Raw genomic sequence first — 20,286 nt, forward strand, 5'->3', positions numbered from 1 at the left:
CGACCCCCTCGTGCCCCTGCCCCCAGCCCTGGGAGCACCCGGGAATCGGCTGAGCTGTGCGCTGGGGACGGGGGTACCTGGGAGCGGCAGGGTGGCCGCCTGGGCCTCTTTGGGGTCCCAGGTCAGGGGTCATGAGTCTGCAGATAGTTTGTGCTTGAAAACATCCTCCGGGGAATCCCCTGGACTATGATTAGGATGTGCTTTCACTGCTGAAGGTGTGGGTTCCTTCCCTGGTTGGGTAAGATCCCACGAGCCACAGGGCACAGCCAAAAAATCTCTCCCATTAACTGCCAGGGTTTTAAAATTGTGAGATTTCATGTAAATTTCAGACCCAGTTTTTAAAATCTCCTCCCTAATGGGAGGAGCTGGCAACACCAGCCTTGGCTTCTTGCAGACCAGGGGGTAATGGGCCGATCAGGAGGACGTGTCTCTGCCCCCGGACCCCCCTCCCTTCTCTCCGGGGCCACTCTGCAGGCCCTGCCTTGGGGTTTCGGTGGGCAGCAGGACGGAAGGAAGGGCTCACATGGCCTCTTGTCCTCTCCCCAGGCCCTGAAGGAGCTGAAGGGCCAGACGGAGGCCATCCCGTGCGTGGTGGGGGACGAGGAAGTCTGGACCTCAGATGTGCGGTACCAGGCATCGGTAAGTCCAGTGGGCCCGCGGTGCTCGGCCGCTCCCCAGAATCCTGGGGCGCGTAAATGTGCCTTGGGGGCTCTGCCTCCAAAGGGGCTTCGAGTCCACCGCGGGCTTTTGAATTCCGTGGACAGGTGGAAAACTTCCAAAGGCAACCTTAGGGGACTCTCATAAAAGGTGCCGGCATCACGCCTGCCACAGGGAGGTTAGAAATAGCAAGTGCCCCCAGCTTCGCCTTTGCTTACAAAGCTGACCCCCTAACCACCTAGAGAGCAGGAAGCAAGGGTACAGTCAGAATCAAAGCAGATCCTGCCCTTCACAGACACACACTACTCTCTCTACATAACAGACACACGCCACTCTCTACACAAAGGACACACGCTACTCTCTACACAACACACACTACTTTCTACACAACAGACACACACAACTCTATACACAACAGACATACGCTGCTCTATACACAACAGGCACACACTACTCTATACACAACAGACACACGCTGCTCTATACACAACACGCTCTATACACAACAGACACGCTACTGTATATACAACAGACACACGCTACTGTATATACAACAGGTAAGCAACAAGGATTCACTGTATAACATGAAACATATTCAGTATCTTGTAATGAACTGGAATGGGAAAGAATCTGAAAATGTATATATACGGTTATAAATATATGTTTAACTGAATCACTGCTATACACCTGAAACAGTATACTCGAATAAAAAGAAGATAATTCTTCCAAAGAAAGGCAGTCACCAAACCCCTGCTCTGTTTTGGGTACCAGTGGTCTAGCTGACCATGAGCTCAGCGGAGGTGAGCTCCCTGGGTGCGGCCAAGTGTCGCCTCCTCCTAGAAGCCCTCCTGGTGCAGCCCAGGCTCCGTCCACAGGCACACCTGTGAGACCCTGTCCCCTGTGCGCAAGCTCCTCGTGCAGTCCCTGCCACTCCCCTTGGAGGCTGGAAGAGCAGGAGGTCAGCCGCCCATTTTACAGATCAGGAGAGGCTCAGAGGCGTCAGTGACCACCGTGAGGCGGCATAGTTAGACATGGGGCGGGGATGAGGGATCCAGGTTCCCCAGAACCATATCTCCTTGGTTGGACTCACTTTTTATTAAACTTTTTGGCCGTGCCTGTAGAGCATGGGGGATCTTCTTTCCCTAGCCAGGGCTCAAGCCCATGTCCCCTGCGGTGGAAGCGCAGTCTCTTATCCAGTGGGCTGCCATCAGAGCCCCTTGATTTTGATTCACGTGAATTCATTCACGCCCTGACTGTTTCTAAGGGACTTTAGAAGCAGCGTGCTAGTTAACATACGGCAGCAAGATAGTCTTCTTGCTCTGACCAGCTGGCCACAAAATTGTGAGGCCTTGGGCGCTTGCTGGAGACAGCCGCAAACTTACTTTTAGGCCTCCTGGTTCGCAGGGAAGAGGAGACCGCACCACTGACCCTAGCCAGAATGTTCCTGAGATACATCCCACCTGTGTAGCTGGAGGAACACAGCCATTCCTGGGGCTGGGCCCGGAGAGAAAGTTCTCCCAGAGGAGTCAGAAGGACGCAGTGATGTGACGAGCAGCATCCTCACGAGCGTCCTCATCTCCCGCACAGATGTTCCATGGGGCTGCTTCTCGCCCATTGGCGTCTGGGCACATCATCAAAGCCCGTCACCCAAGGATGCCCACAGGTCACTCTGGAGGCCCCACATCCACTGCCGGGCTGGGCTTTCCATCTGGAGCTCCGGCTGCAAGTCGGCCACTGGGAGCTTCGTTTCCGAAACCTAAAGACGGGGCCATTTCATGTATAAATCCGAATGTCCAGCTTCTGTTGGCAGAGGGAAGGTGTGGCCACACGAGCTGCCCACTGTGAGCCCCCGTGCGGGGCCGGCCGCCAGCGCCCCCGGTCCCCACCGCCCTCAGCCCCCTCCGCTCAGCCCTCTCGCCTCTCTGGCCCGTGCAGGCCTCTCAGAGCTGCGGCCGGAGCCGCAGCGGGTCTGCGTGTCCCTCCTGCGCCCTCCTTCAGCCTTCCTCTCAGTGGGGAACACGCAGTAGGACAGCCTGCTCTCCCTAACAAGTCCCTGGTTGATGGTTAGGAAATAGCATCCACACTTGTGCCCGCAACTGTCTGTCTGTTTAAGGGTGAGAGTCACATTCCCTGGGGGCAGCTGGGATCTTGCCCAGGATTCACGGCTGAATGGAGGTCTACGTTCACCTAAGGCTGAACCCCTGGGTCGACTTCAGCTGCAGGCAGAGGCCCCAGTTCATCCTTTTTTATCCCGTGTCATGGCAGGGACAATTTTAGCCCAGAAAGGCTTAAAGCAAATAGCCAGCTTGGCTGCGCACAAAAGCGGGATGTGTGTTTGTGTGAGCCACGTGTATCTGTGTTCTGACGTTAGGGATGCACGTGGAGTTTCCAGCTTCGTGCGGTGCAGCCAGTTGGAAAGTAAGTGCCATGTAAATGAAGTGATTTACTCCTTGGCATTATTAGCGAGAAACCTGTTTAAAGTTGGAAAACAGTTTCCAAAAGGGTGACTTTAGCTGTTTCTAGGGAGGGTACTTATGGGGCTTCCCTGATGGCTCAGATTAGGTAAAGAATCTGCCTGCAGGGCAAGAGACCCAGATTCCATCCCTGGGGTGGGAAGATCCTCTGGGGAAGGGAACGGCTGCCCACTCCAGGGTTCTTGCCTGGAGAACTCCATGGACAGAGGAGCCTGGTGGGCTATAGTCCATGGGGTCACAAAGAGCCAGGAGGTACTTATAAATCATGATAATAAAACCCATCCATCCATCCACCCATTCATCCATCCAAGCGCCCTCGGCCCCACACCTAGGGGGCCTGGGTGCCGGGACACAGTGATGAACAGATGGCTCTGCCCTCATGGAGCCGACCTTGGGGAGAGTGAGGTGGGTGTACATGTCAGCGAAGAAACAAACGAGAGATATCCAGATCTGAGAGGAGCTGTGGAAAGCGCAGGTGGTGGGTTGGAGATGCGAAGGCCACTTCGGGGGGGTGGTCCACGGGCCTCTCTGAGGTGGCATCTTGAGTTGAACCGCAGGGATGAGGATGGGCTGGGGGCTCGCTGCCAGCCTAGGGGTCACAGGTGCAGAGTCAAGAGGAGGCTGGGGAGCTGCGGAGCAGGGAGGAAGCCGGTGGGGCTGGAACATCCGGTGCGGTTCTCGTTGGCTGCGGTTCAGAGCCTCTTCCAAGAGCCCGGGGAATGAACCACTGGAGAGGGTGAAGGAGGGTGAGAAAAGGCCCACGGCTCATTAGAATGCTTCCTGATTTTAGTCTGGCAGAGGGGTTAAGAATGTGGGCTTGGCAGAAGTGAGTTCAGACAGAGGTGTTTGGAGGGCCAGGTGCCCGTGGGCAGCCAGGGAGCTGGGATGGGAAGGTGGGTGGGGGGCTATGATGAGGAGTCTGCAGCAGGTGGGTGTCCAGGGAGGCCAGGGAAGGTCTTGTGCAGGACGCCACGGGAACACTTGGAACAAAGCCCTGAGGATTCCACATGAGGCTCAGTGGACATCCGAGGGGTGTGTGTGTGGGGTGGTCTGCCCAAATCAATGAGCTCCTCATTTGTCCCCACACAACTGGAGAAGACCTCCTGGGGGTTGGAGCGGGGAGAGCGGGTATGTGGAGGACTCTGGCCTGGCAGGCGAGCTCTGAGCCCGGCTCCGTCCCCACCCGCCCGGGGAGGGCTCCTCCCTCGTGGACAGCAGCCTCACCCTGCTGTCTTCTTGCAGCCCTTCAACCATGGACACAAGGTGGCCAAGTTCTGCTACGCAGACAAGGTGAGTCCCTGGCGACCTGCCTGGTGAGTCGGCCTCCACTGCCCTGGGGTGGAGGTCAGTTACTGCTTCCCTTTCAGGCCGTGGTCGGGGTTGGGGGGCTGGCACTGAGGGTGTCCCTGGGCAGGTGTCTTTGCCCAGGCCAGGTGTGCCAGGGCTCACGTGGGCCTAATGAGAGCTGCCTGGGCCAGGGCTGGGGCATGCCCTGACTGGGGGAGGCGATTCTGGAAGGCTGAGCCCGGGAAACGGGAGGCATCGCTGAGAGAAAGAGGAGCAGAGACCTGGCATCAGGGAAGGTCAGCGAGAAGGCGCGGGGTCAAGGCGCTGGCGTCACGTGCCGATGAGAGCAGTTGGCAGCTGAGGTGCCAGCCACAGGGGTCTGTCTCTGGCCGCAGTTCTGGCCCGACAAGGTCAGGTCCTGACGTCATGGGCTGCAGGCCCTGAACAGCGAGTTTGGGAGTACTGTGCTCCGGGAGCTGGGGGAGGCCACGAGGGGAAATGGAGTGAGTCCTTGGCATGTGGACCCACCTGGCAGGCCCCTCGGGCCCCTCCTGACGGGAGCGGGGCAGGCTCCGAGCCTGGGGCAGCCCAGCTGGCTGTGGGACCCAGCGTCTGTCACTGTCGGGGGAGGGAGGCAGGGGTCCTCCCTGGGTGGACAGGGACCTCCAGATCGCTCCTCTGGGACTCTTCCTGCCGCAGGGGGAGGCCCCCAACCTCTCCCTCTTCATCAGGCCCTGCTCCACAGAGCCATCGGGGCCGCCTTGGCCGCCAGGAGGGAGTGGGACCTGAAGCCTGTGGCAGACCGGGCGCAAGTCTTCCTGAAGGCAGCCGACCTGCTGAGCGGGCCGCGCAGGGCCGAGGTCCTTGCCAAGACCGTGGTGGGGCAGGTGAGGTGCCCGCGGCGCAGTGGGGGCTGTGGGGGTCACACCTCATCCAGCTCTGCAGACATCACCAGGACCCACCAGGCCTAGGAGAGAGGACAGTCCAGTTTAGTTCAGTCGCTCAGTCGTGTCCAACTCTCTGCGACCCCATGGAGCACGCCAGGCTCCCTGTCCATCAGCAACTCCCAGAGCTTGCTCAAAACTCATGTCCATTGAGTCGGTGATGCCATCCAACTTATCTCGTCCTCTGTTGTCCCCTTCTCCTCCTGCCTTCAATCTTTCCCAGCATCAGGATCTTTTCCAGTGAGTCAGCTCTTCACATCAAGTGTCCAGAGTATTGGAGTTTCAGCTTTAGCATCAGTCCTTCCAATGAACACCCGGGACTGATCTCCTTTAGGATGGACTGGTTGGATCTCTTTGCAGTCCAAGGGACTCTCAAGAGTCTTCTCCAACACCACAGCTCAAAAGCATCAATTCTTCTGCGCTCAGCTTTCTTTATGGTCCAACTCTCACATCCATACATGACTACAGGAAAAACCACAGCCTTGACAGACCCATATATGTTATAGGCCAGGTGACTCCAAGTACGCTTGCATGCCCTCCTCTGTAAGCAGCCCCTCGCGTCCGTCTGTCCAGACGGACAGGCCAGGCCCTTGTTGTGCTTTGCCTGGACTGACAGTAGCCCTGCGCGGTCCTCCAGGCTCTGTCAGGCTCCTCAGGCCTCACAGCAGTCTCTGTGACACCCCCAGCAGGTCACTCCAGGCGTATGAACCACCGAGCTCTCGCTGTCTGGCTGCAAGTCATGTCCCAAGTCCTGAGCCCGGCCTCCAGGGCCCTTCCATCCCCACCTCTGTCCAGCTGGCTAGCTGCTGTGCCCTTCCCTGCAGGCCATCCCGCCCACGATGTCACCAGTCTGGACCTAGCCAGGCTCCTGGACACCACAGACATCCTGACCCCGGTCTCTGGCCCAGGTCCCCCGGCTGGAATGTTCCCTGTCTTCTCTGCCTTGTGAACTTTTTAAATTTTATTTTGTTTTTCATTGGCTGTGCTGGGTCTTTGTTGCCGTGTGAGCTGCTTCTCCAGTTGCAGCGATTGGGGGCTACTCTCCACTTGTGGGACGCAGGCTCCCCATTGCAGTGGCTTCTCTTGTTCTGCACAGGCTCTAGGGCCACAGCCCAGTAGTTGGGGTGCCCGGGCTCCGGAGGACAGGCTCAGGCATCGTGGTTCACGGGCTTAGTTGCTCCGAGGCATGTGGGATCTTCCTGGACCAGGGCTTGAACCTGTGTTTCCTGCATTGGCAGGCGGATTCTTTATCACTGAGCCACCAAGGAATCATCCCCTACTTTGTGAGCTCTTTAACTTTCAAGGTCTAGCCCAGGCACCTCCTCTGTGAGACTTCTGGGACCTCACCAGTCCAAAAGGACTGGTCCCACTTTTGTGCCCCTCCCGACACGCTCTTCCTTCCTTAGTTACAGCTCAGGTCGCACTGGGGTGTGATGATGACTTCATAAGTGTTTGCCGCACCTTTGCAGAGAGATCTTCCCTGTAGCTCAGATGGTAAAGAATCTGCCTGTAACGCAAAGCTTTTTGGGCTTAGCAATCACGTTAGTGTTTTTTGTCTTTCTTTCTGGGTCTTGCTCTGTGCCTGCGTGGAGTCACGGAAGCTCCTAATTAGCGCTTTTGGAGTGAGTGCTTATTGGGCTGGCAGGTAGCACTCAGAGCAGAGTGCGGGGAAGGAGCCCAGGGAGAGGGTTCATTTCACAGTAAGGATCTTGGCTCCGCCCACGGCTCAGGCTCCGCCCACAGCCCCGCCCAGTCGCCAGCCTGAAGCGAGAGCGCCCTCTGCTGCACAGAGGTGCTACGACAGCCCCCCACCAGCCCAGTGTCTCCCGATTGAGCCGAGCCCCCCGGGGTGGATGTTGGGTCTCCAGAGGGTCCCAGGTGAGCCACGCCTGGGCAGGAAGAGACACACACACTCCAGGACCAAAGGAAGATGCCTCTTTATTTGACCTAAGACTCAGAAGCTCGTAAGACGCACGGTGGCTGCGCAGAGCAGGGGGCAAATGGGCAGGCGCAGAGAAGCAGGCAGGAGGTTTCCCTTCCCCGGGGCGTCCGGGGCAGGGCGAGCAGCCGCCAGCGACCGCGTGTGCAGGGATGGGCTGCGGATCCCAGAGAGCCCGGCTCCGGCCACCCAGAGGCCTTTCCCCACGGCTGATGTTTGCAGTCCTCAGGTCCCTTGGTTCTTTCTCCCAAACACACGTGCGCATCATGGGACTGCGGGCACAGGCTCCAGCGTCCGGAGAGGGCTCTCGGAGGCAGGTCCTTCACCACTGACCCCCGGGGCCCTCCCGCCTGGCAGGGGAAGACGGTGATCCAGGCGGAGATCGACGCTGCGGCTGAACTCATCGACTTCTTCCGCTTCAACGCCAAGTTTGCCGTGGAGCTGGAAGGCGAGCAGCCCCTCAGCGTGCCCCCCAGCACCAACAGCGTGCTGTACCGGGGACTGGAGGTACCGCCCGGGGGTGGCACGGGCGGGGAGCCGCGGGAAGCCCTGGGCCTGGCCTCACCGCCTCTTCTTCCTCAGGGCTTTGTGGCGGCCATCTCCCCCTTCAACTTCACTGCGATCGGCGGCAACCTGGCAGGAACTCCAGCCTTGATGGTGAGATGTGGACAGCGGGCTGGGGGGTGGCAGGACCGAGTCATCGCTTCCCCCTCAACAGTCAGGAGGCCACGTCAGCGCCCAGGGGCCCCGCCCTTGTGGGGAGACACGCAAAGTGGAGGCGGCTGGGCACCGTGGAGAGGCTTCCGGGGTCAGAGGCTGATCTGGGTCCCCACGTTGCCCCACTGTCCCTGGGTGACCCCAGGCGAGCCCCTGCCCTCCTCTGAGGCCGTTTCCTCATCTGCGAGATAGAAGTAACAGAAAAGCTTACGTTACAGGGTTGGGGAGAGCAAGTGAGACCGTGTTATGACTCGTCGTAACACCAGGCAGGTCTGGCCCAGTGCAGGGTCAGTGCTATGCAGGGGTTGCTAATGATGGTGATTACAGCTCACCTTCGAATGCTTGCTCTGTGCCCGTGACTTATTTCTTAGGGTTGCATGGCTAACAGATGATGAAACGGGTGGAGGTTTGGGCTTGGTCTGTCTTGGTGGTCTTGGAGTCGGAGGGCTCCACTGCTGTGGTCAGGGTGCCGGTGGCCGTGAGCTCCCGTGAGTTGGCGGGGGAGCCCTCCTGTCACCTCGGGGGGCCTGGGTCACCCAGGGAACAGCAGGAGGAGGGCTGAGTGGTTGGGGCGGCTGGGAGATCTGGGAGGTGCTCACGCACGGGCCCGTCTTTGAGCGTCTATGCTCAGACGTGCACACACCCGGCGCCCACATGCCCTCCTCCAGAACACGTGCGGACAGAGCCCTGTGCGCGCTGGCCCAGCCTCACCCCGTGGGCGCCGGCGACTTGGAAATGCCCAGAACAGACATGCCCGGGGGTGCTGGCAGGACCAGTTGGCACGGACTTCTGGAGGAAGGGAGCCTCGGCCAGAGCATGGGAGCACACAGGGCAGGGCGTCAGCTCATTCTCGAGGACTTTGAGGGTCCAGTGCCCAGCACCTGGGGGACTGGGGCCAGGAAGGGGACATCCTGGCCTGCACGGGGACCTGCCTGGTGGCTGCAGCTGAGGGATGGCTGTACCTTGGGGGAGGGTGGGGGTCGGGGCAGCTGGCCGCCCTCAGCCTTGTGAGTCATCATTGTGCCTCCCGGACAGGGCAATGTGGTCCTGTGGAAGCCCAGCGACACCGCCATGCTGGCCAGCTATGCCGTCTACCGCATCCTCAGGGAGGCCGGGCTGCCCCCCAACATCATCCAGTTTGTGCCAGCTGACGGGCCCACCTTCGGGGACACTGTCACCAGCTCAGAGCACCTGTGTGGCATCAACTTCACAGGCAGTGTGCCGTAAGTCCCCGAGGAGGGCTGGGCAGGGTAGCCTGGGGATGCTCCCCAGGCCTCCCAACCTCTGTCTGAGAACCGGGGCTGTGAACTCAGGGGCCAGGCACTGACTGTGTCCCGCTTCCTCGCTAAGTGGCCCTTGGGTGAGCCCCTTCACCTCTCTGAGCCTGCATATGTGCTGATTCCTACCTTGCAGAGTCATTGTGAGGGTCAGACTAGTTAGTGGACAGGAAAGAGTGTCACAGGCCAGAAGCAGCCTACAGGTGTTTGGCGATACGGATTTTGATGCCACCTCTGTTGCTAGAAAGGACAAAGGGGAGCTTGGAATGAATTGGAGGAGAAGTCAGGAAGGCTTCTTGGAGGAGGTGGCATCTAAGCAGAGGAGTGGGCCAGGCGGAGGTGGAGGAGAGCAGGAGAACGCACGTGCAGAGGCGTAAGGCTGACGCTCTTGGGAGGTGGATGTGGTCCCATGAGGCTGGAGTGGGCAGCTTGGGGCTGAGGGTCGGAGGGTGGGGGCGGCACATGGTTTGGTCACGGCCGTGTTTCCGTGCACTCAGCTGATGTTTACTGAACCCTGTGCTTGCCGGGCTTTGCAGATGCTAAGGCTGGGCAGTGAACGCGTGGACGGTCAGGTCCTGCCTCTGGGGGTGGTTTTTGTTTTGTCGTGACTGCACTGGGTCTTAGTTGAGGCATGTGGGATCTAGTCCGCCTGGCCAGGGATCAAGCCCGGGTCTCTTGCATTGGGAGTGTGGAGTCTTAACCACTGGACCGTCAGGGAGATGCCTCTTGAGGGATTAGACTTGTGACTGTAGGGCCTGTGAAGGTGTTTGGACTTCATCCTGAAGACGGTAGGAACCGTGGAAGGTAATCTGCAGGGCCGTGAAAGTGACAGTGTCCGTCGCTCCGTCGTGTCCGTCTCTTTGCAACCCGTTGGACTGTGGCCCACCAGGCTCCTTGTCCATGGAGCTCTCCAGGCAAGAATGCTGGAGCAGGTTGCCATTTCCTTCTCCAGGGGATCTTCCCGACCCGGGGATGGAACCTAGGTCTCCCGCACTGCAGGCAGGTTCTTTAGAGGGAGTGGCTTAATCGACCAGACCTCTGTTTCAAGCAGAGCCCGGATGGTCGCTCTCCAGCGGGACCTGGCCAGCGGCCCTGTGCTCTTTGATTCCTGATGGAGATGGACGGCCGTGCACCACCGGGGTAGTTTCATGTGAAAATCCAGATGGGGCCCCACTTACGGACCCAGTTCCCCTGGGCCTGCATTTCCGTGTGGCACCGCTAGCCGGGGCGGGTGGGTGGTCTCTGGTTCCCCGCCGTCCCGACTGGCCCTGGGCCTCCGCATGCCTGGGCAGCCTCAGCCCCTCTGGGGCCTGCGTGTGCAGCCTCTGACCTAGATGATGGCTCTGGCTGCCCTGAGCACAAGTCTCTCGCGGCTGGGAGCAGGATTCAGGTTAGGAGGGTCCGGAGGGGAGAGTGGACGCCTGAACCCGGGTGGAGGCAGGAGCCGGGAGAGATGGGCTGAGGAGGGAGCCGGGAGACTCGATCGCCCGTCTGTGGGAACATCCAGGCTCGAGGCTGGAGGTGGTACTGTTCACCAAGGTGGGCTCCCCAGATGGCTGGGCACCCGGGAGCCTAGGGAAGGAGATGGGCCACAAGCTGGTCGCCTTGAGTTTGAGGTCCCCGTGGATCGTCTGGGCGGAGAGGTCGGGGTCTCTGCTCTGGGCCTTCCAGGTGCCTTGGGTTCACCGGTGGTGGCTTCTTGCCCTCTCTGCTGACCTCAGGGTCCCACCCGCCCTGTCCAAGGTTTGCCGGGTGGCGACGGCCGCGTTAGAATTGCTGAGGAGGGCGGTTTTCCAAAAGGCCCTCTCCACCAGCCACGGGCCCCACGGGTCCCTGCCTATTAGCGGGAGGAGCAGGCCTGGCCCCATTTGCCATGCTCTGGTGAGCAGCAGGCTCCAAGGTGGGAAAATCATAAATTAGCATCAGCTACTGTGTCACCAGCTCCCTGGTGATTAGCATTTTTATTGTTTTGTGGTGCTGAGGTTGGTCACACTCGGAGCCCCGGGAGGAGGCGGGGGCCTGAGCTGCCTCTCCCAGGACCCTGCCCGGTCCCGGGCCCGGGTGTGGGCTTGAGGCGCTCCTCACAGACCCTGGTGGTGTGTGTGCCCCGTCAGGCACCCGTGGTGTGCCTGGCACTGTCCTTAGCACTTGACTCACACCAGAGCCGTCCCAAAACGGCCCCTCCAGGCGAAATTGTTCTTGCCCGATTCCAGGTGTGGCATGAACTTGAGGCCCAGAGAGGTTAAGCGTTGGGCACAAGATCACACAGCTGGTGCGCCCGGGTTGGGACAGGAGCCCCCATCCCCTGGCCTGGGAGCGGGGCCCCTCTCTGCACTGCCTTGCCGCCAAGCCTCCCCTTGCCGCCTCCTCGTAGGCCCTGCGTGCAGCCCAGGGCCAGCTGCCACCTCCACCACCGCCACCCCTGCCAGCCACCAGCGGGGCTGCTGAGCCTGTGCCCCGCCCGCTGGTCGGGCGGGCGGTTGCAGGCCCCTCGCGTGCTCAGGTGCCCGAGCCGGCGCCCTGACCCCCGCCCTGTCCTCTGCTTTCAGCACTTTCAAGCACCTGTGGAAGCAGGTGGCCCAGAACCTGGACCGGTTCCGAACCTTCCCCCGCCTGGCTGGAGGTAAGGGTCCGCCAGCTGCGGCCGGCGTGGGAGAGGGGGAGCCGAGGGGCTCTGCAGGCGGCCGGGGATCCAGCCAGGAGCCCCCGCCCCGGCAGGCCCAGGGGTTGTTCAGAGCGCTTCCGGCTCAGAGCGCGCATTTCTCACCCATCCTCATGCAGCAAGGAAGTTGCTGTTTGTGCAGAGGCGCTTTTTGGGGGAGGGGATGCAAGGGCGATGAGAGCCAGGGACCCAGCCGCCACCAGCTTCTGTTCCAGCCGCGGGAGGCGAGCGGTAGACAGCTGGGTCAATGACGCCATGGGCTGAGAAGGGCCGTGGCTCATGAAAGGAGGGCAAAGAGGTGACGGGCAGGGCCGCCCAGAGGCCGGGTGTGGTGGGCGACTGTGACCCCAGGGTGGGGAGCCTCTTCAAGGGGGGAGCGTTTGAGTGGAAACCTGAACAGAGAAGAGAAACGGGCCTCGCCGAGGCCTGGAGAGCAGACCGTCATGGGTGTGGATGCCGTGCAGCGGGCCTTCCTGCAAGGATGGACACAGCTGTGCCAGGCGGTCCCGTAGGGTAGCCGCTCACCGCATGTGGCCGCAGCGCGCTTGATGCGGGACTCGCATGGCTGAGGAAGTGAAAGTTACGTTTAGTTCTAATCAATTTGAATGTAAGTGGCCGCACCGGGCTCGTGACTCCCATGTTGCATCAGGTTGCGTCGCCCAGACCCAGGCCAGGGAAGCGGTTAGTGGAGAGACCACGAGGTGGGAATGAGCCTGTGTGTGAAGAAGCATGGCCGGTGTAGCTGGGAAAGGGGGTGGGCTGGGGCAGGAGATGGGGCTGAGGGCTCGGCGGGGCTGGGTCTTGTTGAAATAACAACTTTCCCGCAGCTTTGTGGCCAAGGACATTGGGCACGCGCTGTGTTTAAAGCAGAGCGGATTCCATACGCGCAGGACTTCTCAGAGCCTTTACTCCGCTAGTGTGCACTGCTCATCCTCGAGAGCCAGGGTCGGTGTGTAGTGTCTCTGAAACTCTCTGGGGTGCAGAACCCTGTTCTGACAGAGGCCCCAGTGGGTCACAGGGCAGTAATGGTGGAGCTGGGGCTGGCGGTCTAGCCTTCTTGCTCCTGGAAGTGAAGTGGGACCCACAGGGAGACTGGACCCCACTCCTGAGCTGGTGGGAGCTTTTTAAAGAGCTTTTATTGAAGTACAGTTGATTTACAGTCTCAGGCCACGGTATTTACAAACTGGGCTGATTTACAGCATTGGGTTAATTCCGGCTATACAGCAGAATCATTCAGTTACACCTGTGTATTCTCTTTGTCATGTTCTTTCCATGAGGGCTTGTTACAGGATACTGAGTCTAGTTCCCTGTGCTAGGGACCTTGTTGTGTATCCATCCTGTATGTAATCGTTTGCCTCTTAAGCTGGTGGGGCTTTGTTAGGGGTGTCAGGGCAGGTGACTCTGCTCAGGGCCAGCTGTAGCATCTCTAACTTCCAGCCTCTCAGCACACCCCCGTCCAACCTTCATAAGCAGGGAAACAGTGAGTCCCTTGGGTCAGCTGTGCGTGATTTTCAGCTCAGTCCCCTTCCTACCATCTCCCTGAGGGAGAAAGACAGCTGCTTACTCCACCACTTCCCAACCTTGAGTACGTGACAGTCTCTCCGTGCCTCTGTTTTCTTGTCTTTAAAATGGGATAATAACGGGAGGTTGCTGTAAGGCTTCAGTGAAAGGGCACAGGGTGCTTTGAACTGAGTCAGGCGGCTGCTCTTGGCTGGTGTTTAACTGAATGAAGAAAGTAATAAGGCCCAGATGGAGGCGTGATTCCCTGGGCTCTCTCACACTGAGGGGACCAGGGAGGGGTGTCCCCGCCACGGGGAGGGGAGAGGAGCCAGCCCTGGCCGTGGACTCGGCTGGGGGTCAGGGGAAGGCCCAAAGGAAGCTGTGCCCACTGCCGGGAGTGGCCAAGCTTTGGGGAGCCTTGGGTTCTGGCCCTTCCTCTGCCTTATTTATGTTGCGCAGCATTCCCATCCCCAGGCTCAGTTTCCTCGTCTGTGAAACGGGAAAGCTGGTCCCGATGCCCCCTGGCGCCCTTCGCCTGTGCCTGGGCCTCCGTCTTCCCATCTGTAGGGTGGGAGGACAGCCCTGGCTGGTCAGTGTCCAGGGCATATGGCTTCTCACTGCCTCCTCCGCCGTCCCGGGGGCTGCTCGCGGGCCCCTGTGTGCAGGAGCAGGCGGTGTGCTGGGCCCCGGGCTGCTGCCCATGCACGCCCCCTCCCTTGCCCCTTAGAGTGCGGGGGCAAGAACTTTCACTTTGTGCATCGCTCGGCCGACGTGGACAGCGTGGTGAGTGGGACCCTGCGCTCGGCCTTCGAGTATGGCGGCCAGAAGTGCTCGGCCTGCTCCCGCCTCTACGCGCCCCGCTCGCTGTGGCCGCAGATCAAAGGGCGGCTGCTGGAGGAGCTCGGTGGGATCAAAGTGGGCAATGTGAGTGGCTCGGCGTCCTGCCGCGGCCCAGCGGGGGGCTGATGGGATTGGCCGCTGGGGAGGCGCGGTGTGCGAGGCGGGGCACTCCTCGTCTCATGCCGGTGGCCACCTCCTCTCCATCCATGTCTCCCTTGCCTCCAGCCTGCAGAGGATTTTGGGACCTTCTTCTCTGCCGTGATTGATGCCAAGGTACAGGGGGGTGCCAGGCCTGGGCTGGGTGGGGGGCGGGAAGAGTGACCCAGGTCTGCTGCTTCGAGCAGGGTAGCCTGAGAGCCACACACACAGCCCCTGCCGCCCCCGCCAGCCCTGGAAGGAATAGAAGCCTCCCCACCCAGAGAGGAGCGCGCCTCCTGCACAGCCTGCCTCCAGGCCCCTTAAAGTGCCCGTGTTCACACGCACACTTACACATAGGCCCGCTCGCCTGCACGCACACCCCTCAACACAGGTACTCGCACAGCCGTGACCACGTTCACGTAGACCTCTGTGTGCGGCCGTGCACGCGGGTCCACCCACGTAACACACGCACAGCCCCCCCCCCCCACGTCTCCGTGCACAGACAGACCCGCAACACGTGTGCACACGTGTGTATAGGCACACGTGTGGGTCTGCATGGCAGAAACGTGGCGCAGGCACGAACCCTGAGGACTCGTGGCCTTAACCCTAAAGGCACATTTATATATGTGTGTGTTCGCGTGATGTTTATATGTCAGCATACATGTTCTTGGACTTCCCTGGGGGCTCAGAAGGTAATGCAGGAGACCAGAGTTCAATGCTTGGGTCGGGAAGATCCCCTCGAGAAGGCAATGGCAAGCCACTCCAGTATTCTTGCCTGGAGAATCCCGTGGATGGAGGAGCCGGGTGGACTATAGTCCACGGGGTCGCAGAGAGTCGGACACGAGTGGGCAACTTCCCTTTCTTTCTTTTTCTTTCTGTGCGTGTTCTAACACACACATACACACGAGCCTGCACATCCACTCCTGTTTCTGCCCTGCTTAGCCAGGCCCTGTTTGCTCGCAGCCACCCCCGCACCCTGCCATCGCCCCCTTCAGAATCTGGGGCCGATGTGTTGGGGGCTCTTGCTGGAGTCGGCCTCCAGCTGGCCCTTGACACCCCCCACCCCGATCCCACAGTCCTTCAGCCGCATCCGGAAGTGGCTGGAGCACGCCCGTTCCTCGCCCAGCCTCACCATCCTGGCCGGGGGCCAGTGTGACGACTCCGTGGGCTACTTTGTGGAGCCGTGCATCGTTGAGACCAAGGACCCGCAGGACCCCATCATGAAGGAGGTGATGGGGCTGGAGGGGCGGGGAGGGGGCAGCGTCTCTGGGTGCTTCCCGGGGCGTCATCCCGTCTCACAGCTGAGGACGGCACAGCCCTGCCAGGGGCCTGGCTCACCCCAGGGAGAGCAGAGCCAGGCCCTGCGCTCAGGCCTCCTGACCCCAGATCCCTGACGCTGCTGGCCGGGCTGACGTCACAGCACTGTCTGTCTACTGCCTTGGAGGCCCCTACAGCTCTCTCAGCTTCTAACATCTGTAATCTTCAGTGTGGGCCAGGAAATTGATGGAGATGAGGCTTGGTGTATCGTTCCCATTTTACAGATGAGAAACTGAGTTTCTGAGAAGTTTGGCAGTTGCTTAGGATGACAGTGCCCCCAGTCCCCCAAGTGACGTCATGGGGCAGTCCCCTGGCCGCCTGTTGCCAAAAGTGTCCCCCTCCCAAGGGCCTGGACTCTTGGCTCTGGGGGTGGGTCTGGCTGGTAGGGAGGCCAGAGGGTCTCCGAATCTTCTGCCAGGCTGGGTGGCGTGGGCAGGGTAGGAGCTGCCTGGAGAGAACCCTGCAGGAGGCAAGGCCTGGCCCAGGCTGCTGGGCTGAGAAGGCGGTCGGGGATGGCGGAGGCCCCAGGGACGGGTCCAGGTGGAGCCTGACCCTGGGGCTTCTCTCCAGGAGATCTTTGGTCCCGTGCTGGCCGTGTACGTCTACCCGGACGAGGAGTACAAGGAGACGCTGCGGCTGGTCGACAGCACCAGCAGCTACGGCCTCACGGGGGCAGTGTTCGCCCAGGATAAGTGAGTGGCCACGGCCCCTCAGCGCCAGTCCCCAGAGAGAGCCCACTCCGGACGTGGATCCCAGCAGTAACGTGCCCTTGCTGCTCTCTGTGCCCTTCACTCCGCCCCGGCCGGCAGGTGGACAGAGGCCGCAGGCTCCTTGTTAAAGCGTTGGTGCTGGGGCTGCACTGTTGGCTGCCGAAGCCAGGCCTCTAGGGCTGGGGCCCGCCGCCCGGTCTGGCTGGGCTCAGGGCGGAAGGCAGGGCTTGGGCCCAGGCGCTGCACTTGTCTGGTAGAGGCAGGACCCCCCGGGCGCCGTGACGCTGGGCCTGAGGCTTCGCTCTGTCTTTTCTCGTGGCACTGGTTGCCTCCCTGCGTCTGCCTCTAAGAGGGGAAGGCGGGGTTGGAACCTGAGCGGGCAGGCTGGGGCTTGGAGGGTTCCCGAGCTGCCGAGGGCAGGGGCCCAGAGCTGGCAACCGCCCTCTTACAGCCGCCCTGCCTTGTAGGGACGTTCTCCGGGAGGCCACAGAGCTGCTGAGGAACGCTGCGGGCAACTTCTACATCAACGACAAGTCCACCGGCTCGGTGGTGGGCCAGCAGCCCTTTGGGGGCGCCCGAGCCTCGGGTGAGTGGGTCTTCCTTTCTAGAAGGGGCTGAGGTCCTGGGGGAGACCCTTGCTGCTTCATCTCAAGGATGTTGAGAGGCACAGGAGGAGCACCGGCGACTGAGCACGGAGGGCCAGGCCCTGCACTAACTCAGAGTCCTGCCAACAGCCCCCTGTTGTGCTGCCTGTCCTCTTCCCATTTTACAGAGGGGAAGACTGAGGCCCGGGGAGGTGAAGTGATTGGCCCAAGGGCGCATGGCTAAGAAGTGGTGGAGCCGGGATTTGGGTCCCAGTATCCGCATCTTGGCTTCCCAGGTGGCTCAGTGGTAAAGAATCCACCTGCCAGTGCAGGAGACGCGGGTTTGATCCCTGGGCCAGAAGATCCCCTGGAGGAGGAAACGGCAACTCGTTCCAGTATTCTTGCCTGGGAAATCCCATGGACAGAGGAGCCTGGCTCCTAGTCCATGGGGTCAGAAAGAGTCGGACACGACTCAGCAACGAAACACGACTTACCGTAATCCAGGCCGTTGCAGTCCAACCCCCTCCTGTCTGCAAATGGGGAAACTGAGGCTTGGCGAGGAGCAGGGACTTGCCAAAGGTCCTGGTGCCTGGTGGCAGAGCCGGGGCCAGAACCTGGGCCTCCCTGCTCCCTGTCCAGTGCCCTCCACTGTGCTTTCCCGCCTCTTGGACACGCCTTGCAGGTGGGGCGCAGGGACCCGGGGAGCCTGGGTGTCCTGTCCCCTCGCCAGCGCCTGCCCCCCGACCGCCGGCTGAGTGCCCTCTGCCTGGAGGCACTCGGGGAGCCCCGGCCGCCGTGTCAGGGTTGGCTTAGCTGTCTGCTGCCCCGTTCTTTCCATCTGCTCCTCCCCGCCCCTTCTCCCCAGAGCTGCTGTACCTTTTGGGGGACAAACAGAGCTGTCTTTCCACAGGGACCAACGACAAGCCAGGTGGCCCCCACTATGTCCTGCGGTGGACGTCGCCCCAGGTCATCAAGGAGACGCACGGGCCTCTGGGGGACTGGCGCTACCCATACATGCAGTGAGTCCCGCTCGGCACCTCCGCCGCCCGTCCGTCCGTCCAGACGACTGACCTCGGTGCGCTGACTGCACCCCATGCTTCCACCCCGCCCCCCACGGGGCGGCCTCTTTCTATCGAGTCCTGCGCCCTGCCCCGCATCGGCCTGCGTGCTGGCCTGTCCCACCCCCTAGAGTCAGGTGTGCGCTCTGGGTTGAGATCACGCTGTGGGGAGGCCTAGGGCTGCCAGCCCTGCCCCCAAAGAGTGTCCTAGACATTCCGCCTGGTGGGTGTGACCTTGGCACCTGACTGGTCCTCCGTCGGCCCCTTCTCGCCGCCCTCCGCTGTGCCCAGGGTCTCAGGGGCCTGGGGCGTGGCGGTGGAGGAACTCGCGGATCTGCAGGAGGAGGCGGCAGCTCTGGCACCCTGGCACGCTGCACCCACCGAGGCCCCTGGCTTCTCTGGGTCTTCAGGGTTAGGGGTGACCAGGGTGGCCTGCAGGCTGCCACGTTGTCACAGGTCGTGGGGGCACCAGCTGGCCTTGGCCTGCTTGGTTCGTGCTGCTCTCTAGCTCTTTGCCCAGATGCCCCTGTGCCAGCAGGTACCCACCTGTGCCACCTGGTACCCACCTGTGCCAGCAGGTACTTGCGCCCAACCCAATGCCTTAGACCCATGTGCCTTGCTCCCGAGTGCCTGAGCTCCCCGGAGGCCCTCAGATTCCTGGCAGTCTCCAGGCGGTGGGGCTGGGGGCTTCTGCCGTCCACCTGCCAAGGTGCCGGTCCTTCCTGTCGGGCCTGTGAGGTTGGCAGACCTTGGGGGCCCTTCCTGCCGCTTCCTTAGCTCTCGAGAGCCTCCGTTGGCCTGGGGCTTCCTGCAGGAGCTCAGTGCCCACTGGCCCAGGTAGATGGTGCCCCTACCTTCCCCAGCTCCCCGAGACTTCACCTCGGGTCCCCACCCGGCCTGGCTGAGGCTCACGTGTAGAATTGTTCCTCCCTGGCATGTCCGTGGCTCTGTGTGTGGACTGGCCCCTTGGAGGCCTGTTCCTCGGTGCAGCTGGTCGGGGGACACTCAGACGCATCCTGGGTGGGTTCTGGGCGGTCAGGTAAGAGGCCAGTCTGGGGACAGCTTTTAGGGGGCCCTCCTCAGGCACAGCTGGCGTGGGGCCCCGTGGGGCTGGGGTGGCCATTCCCACAGTGCGTGGCCACACGCCGTGGCCCGCGGCCAGGGCTGGGCCTGATGCCAACAGGGTTTCTCGCGGGGGCCAGGACGGGCGGCGGGCAGGCCGGAGGCGGTCCTGGTTCTCCTCATTCTGCCCTGTGAGGTGGCCGTGGGATGTGCCCTGACGCCACCTAATAAAATATCTCTCCCTTAACCGAACTGGTGGTCTTTCTGGTGGGAGCGGTGGGGGCTGGTCACCTTCTAAGTCCGGTGAGATTGCCAACGTGTCACTGGGTGTCAGGGGCACAGTGCCTGTGATGTGATAGAAAGAAGGGTGAGTCCTGATGGCAGGAAGTCCTATGTGAGTGGCGGGAGCTCTGGAGCCCGAGGGCCTGGGTCCACACACACACACAGTCTTGAGAATTCAATGAGTTAATTCACATAAGTGCGCAGAGCAATGCCAGATATGGAATTAATGATTCAACAATGTTAACCTGTTTACCCATTGTTGTAACAACCACCATTATTTGCTGTGATAGTTTAAGTTCATGGGTCAGCTTGGCTGGGTTATGATGCCCAGGTGTCTACTTAAGCATTATTCTGGATGTTTCCATGGAGGTGTTTTTTGGATGAGATTAGCAGGAGACATCGGAGAAGGCGATGGCACCCCACTCCAGTCCTCTTGCCTGGAAAATCCCAGGGACGGAGGAGCCTGGTGCAGTCCACGGGGTCGTGAAGAGTTGGACACAATTGAAGCGACTTAGCAGCAGCAGCAGGAGACCTAGAGCATGGGTTTGATCCCTGGGCTGGAAAGATCCCCTGGAGGAGGGCATGGTAACCCACTCCAGTATTCTTGCCTGGAGGATCCCGTGGACAGAAGAGCCTGGCGGGCTGCAGTCCATGGGGTCACACAGTCAAACACGACTGAAGCGACTTAGCACGCACGTACATTTAAATCTGCAGACTTTGAGGAAAGCAGATTACCGTCCGTAACGTGAATGGGCTGTATCCAATTAGTTGAAGGCCTGAGCAGAACAAAGACTGACCTCCCCCCCCACACACACGGTCCCCTGAGCGGGAAGGAGCT

General features: G+C 60.8%; 1 protein-coding gene across 2 annotated transcripts in view; it reads left to right on the forward strand.

The window, feature by feature from the left end:
• The window catches only part of ALDH4A1 (aldehyde dehydrogenase 4 family member A1), a 32,893-nt gene extending 13,480 nt beyond the window's left edge, over positions 1-19,413 (forward strand). Inside the window, exons 3-16 of one of the 2 annotated variants that reach the window (XM_069575129.1) lie at positions 547-639; positions 4,374-4,421; positions 5,150-5,305; positions 7,659-7,808; positions 7,884-7,958; positions 9,054-9,241; positions 11,845-11,918; positions 14,185-14,381; positions 14,523-14,570; positions 15,512-15,664; positions 16,323-16,444; positions 16,930-17,048; positions 17,957-18,074; positions 19,307-19,413. In XM_069575129.1, the coding sequence (XP_069431230.1) occupies positions 547-639; positions 4,374-4,421; positions 5,150-5,305; positions 7,659-7,808; positions 7,884-7,958; positions 9,054-9,241; positions 11,845-11,918; positions 14,185-14,381; positions 14,523-14,570; positions 15,512-15,664; positions 16,323-16,444; positions 16,930-17,048; positions 17,957-18,069 (1,536 nt within the window). In that variant the 3' untranslated portion in view covers positions 18,070-18,074; positions 19,307-19,413. Of the gene's footprint in view, positions 1-546; positions 640-4,373; positions 4,422-5,149; positions 5,306-7,658; positions 7,809-7,883; positions 7,959-9,053; positions 9,242-11,844; positions 11,919-14,184; positions 14,382-14,522; positions 14,571-15,511; positions 15,665-16,322; positions 16,445-16,929; positions 17,049-17,956 lie in introns of both variants that reach the window. The other variant, XM_069575128.1, reaches the window with a different exon arrangement.
• The last annotated feature ends 873 nt before the right edge of the window (positions 19,414-20,286 follow it).

This window comes from Ovis canadensis, chromosome 2 (genome assembly GCF_042477335.2).
Source record: "Ovis canadensis isolate MfBH-ARS-UI-01 breed Bighorn chromosome 2, ARS-UI_OviCan_v2, whole genome shotgun sequence".
Taxonomy (NCBI): Eukaryota; Metazoa; Chordata; class Mammalia; order Artiodactyla; family Bovidae; genus Ovis; species Ovis canadensis.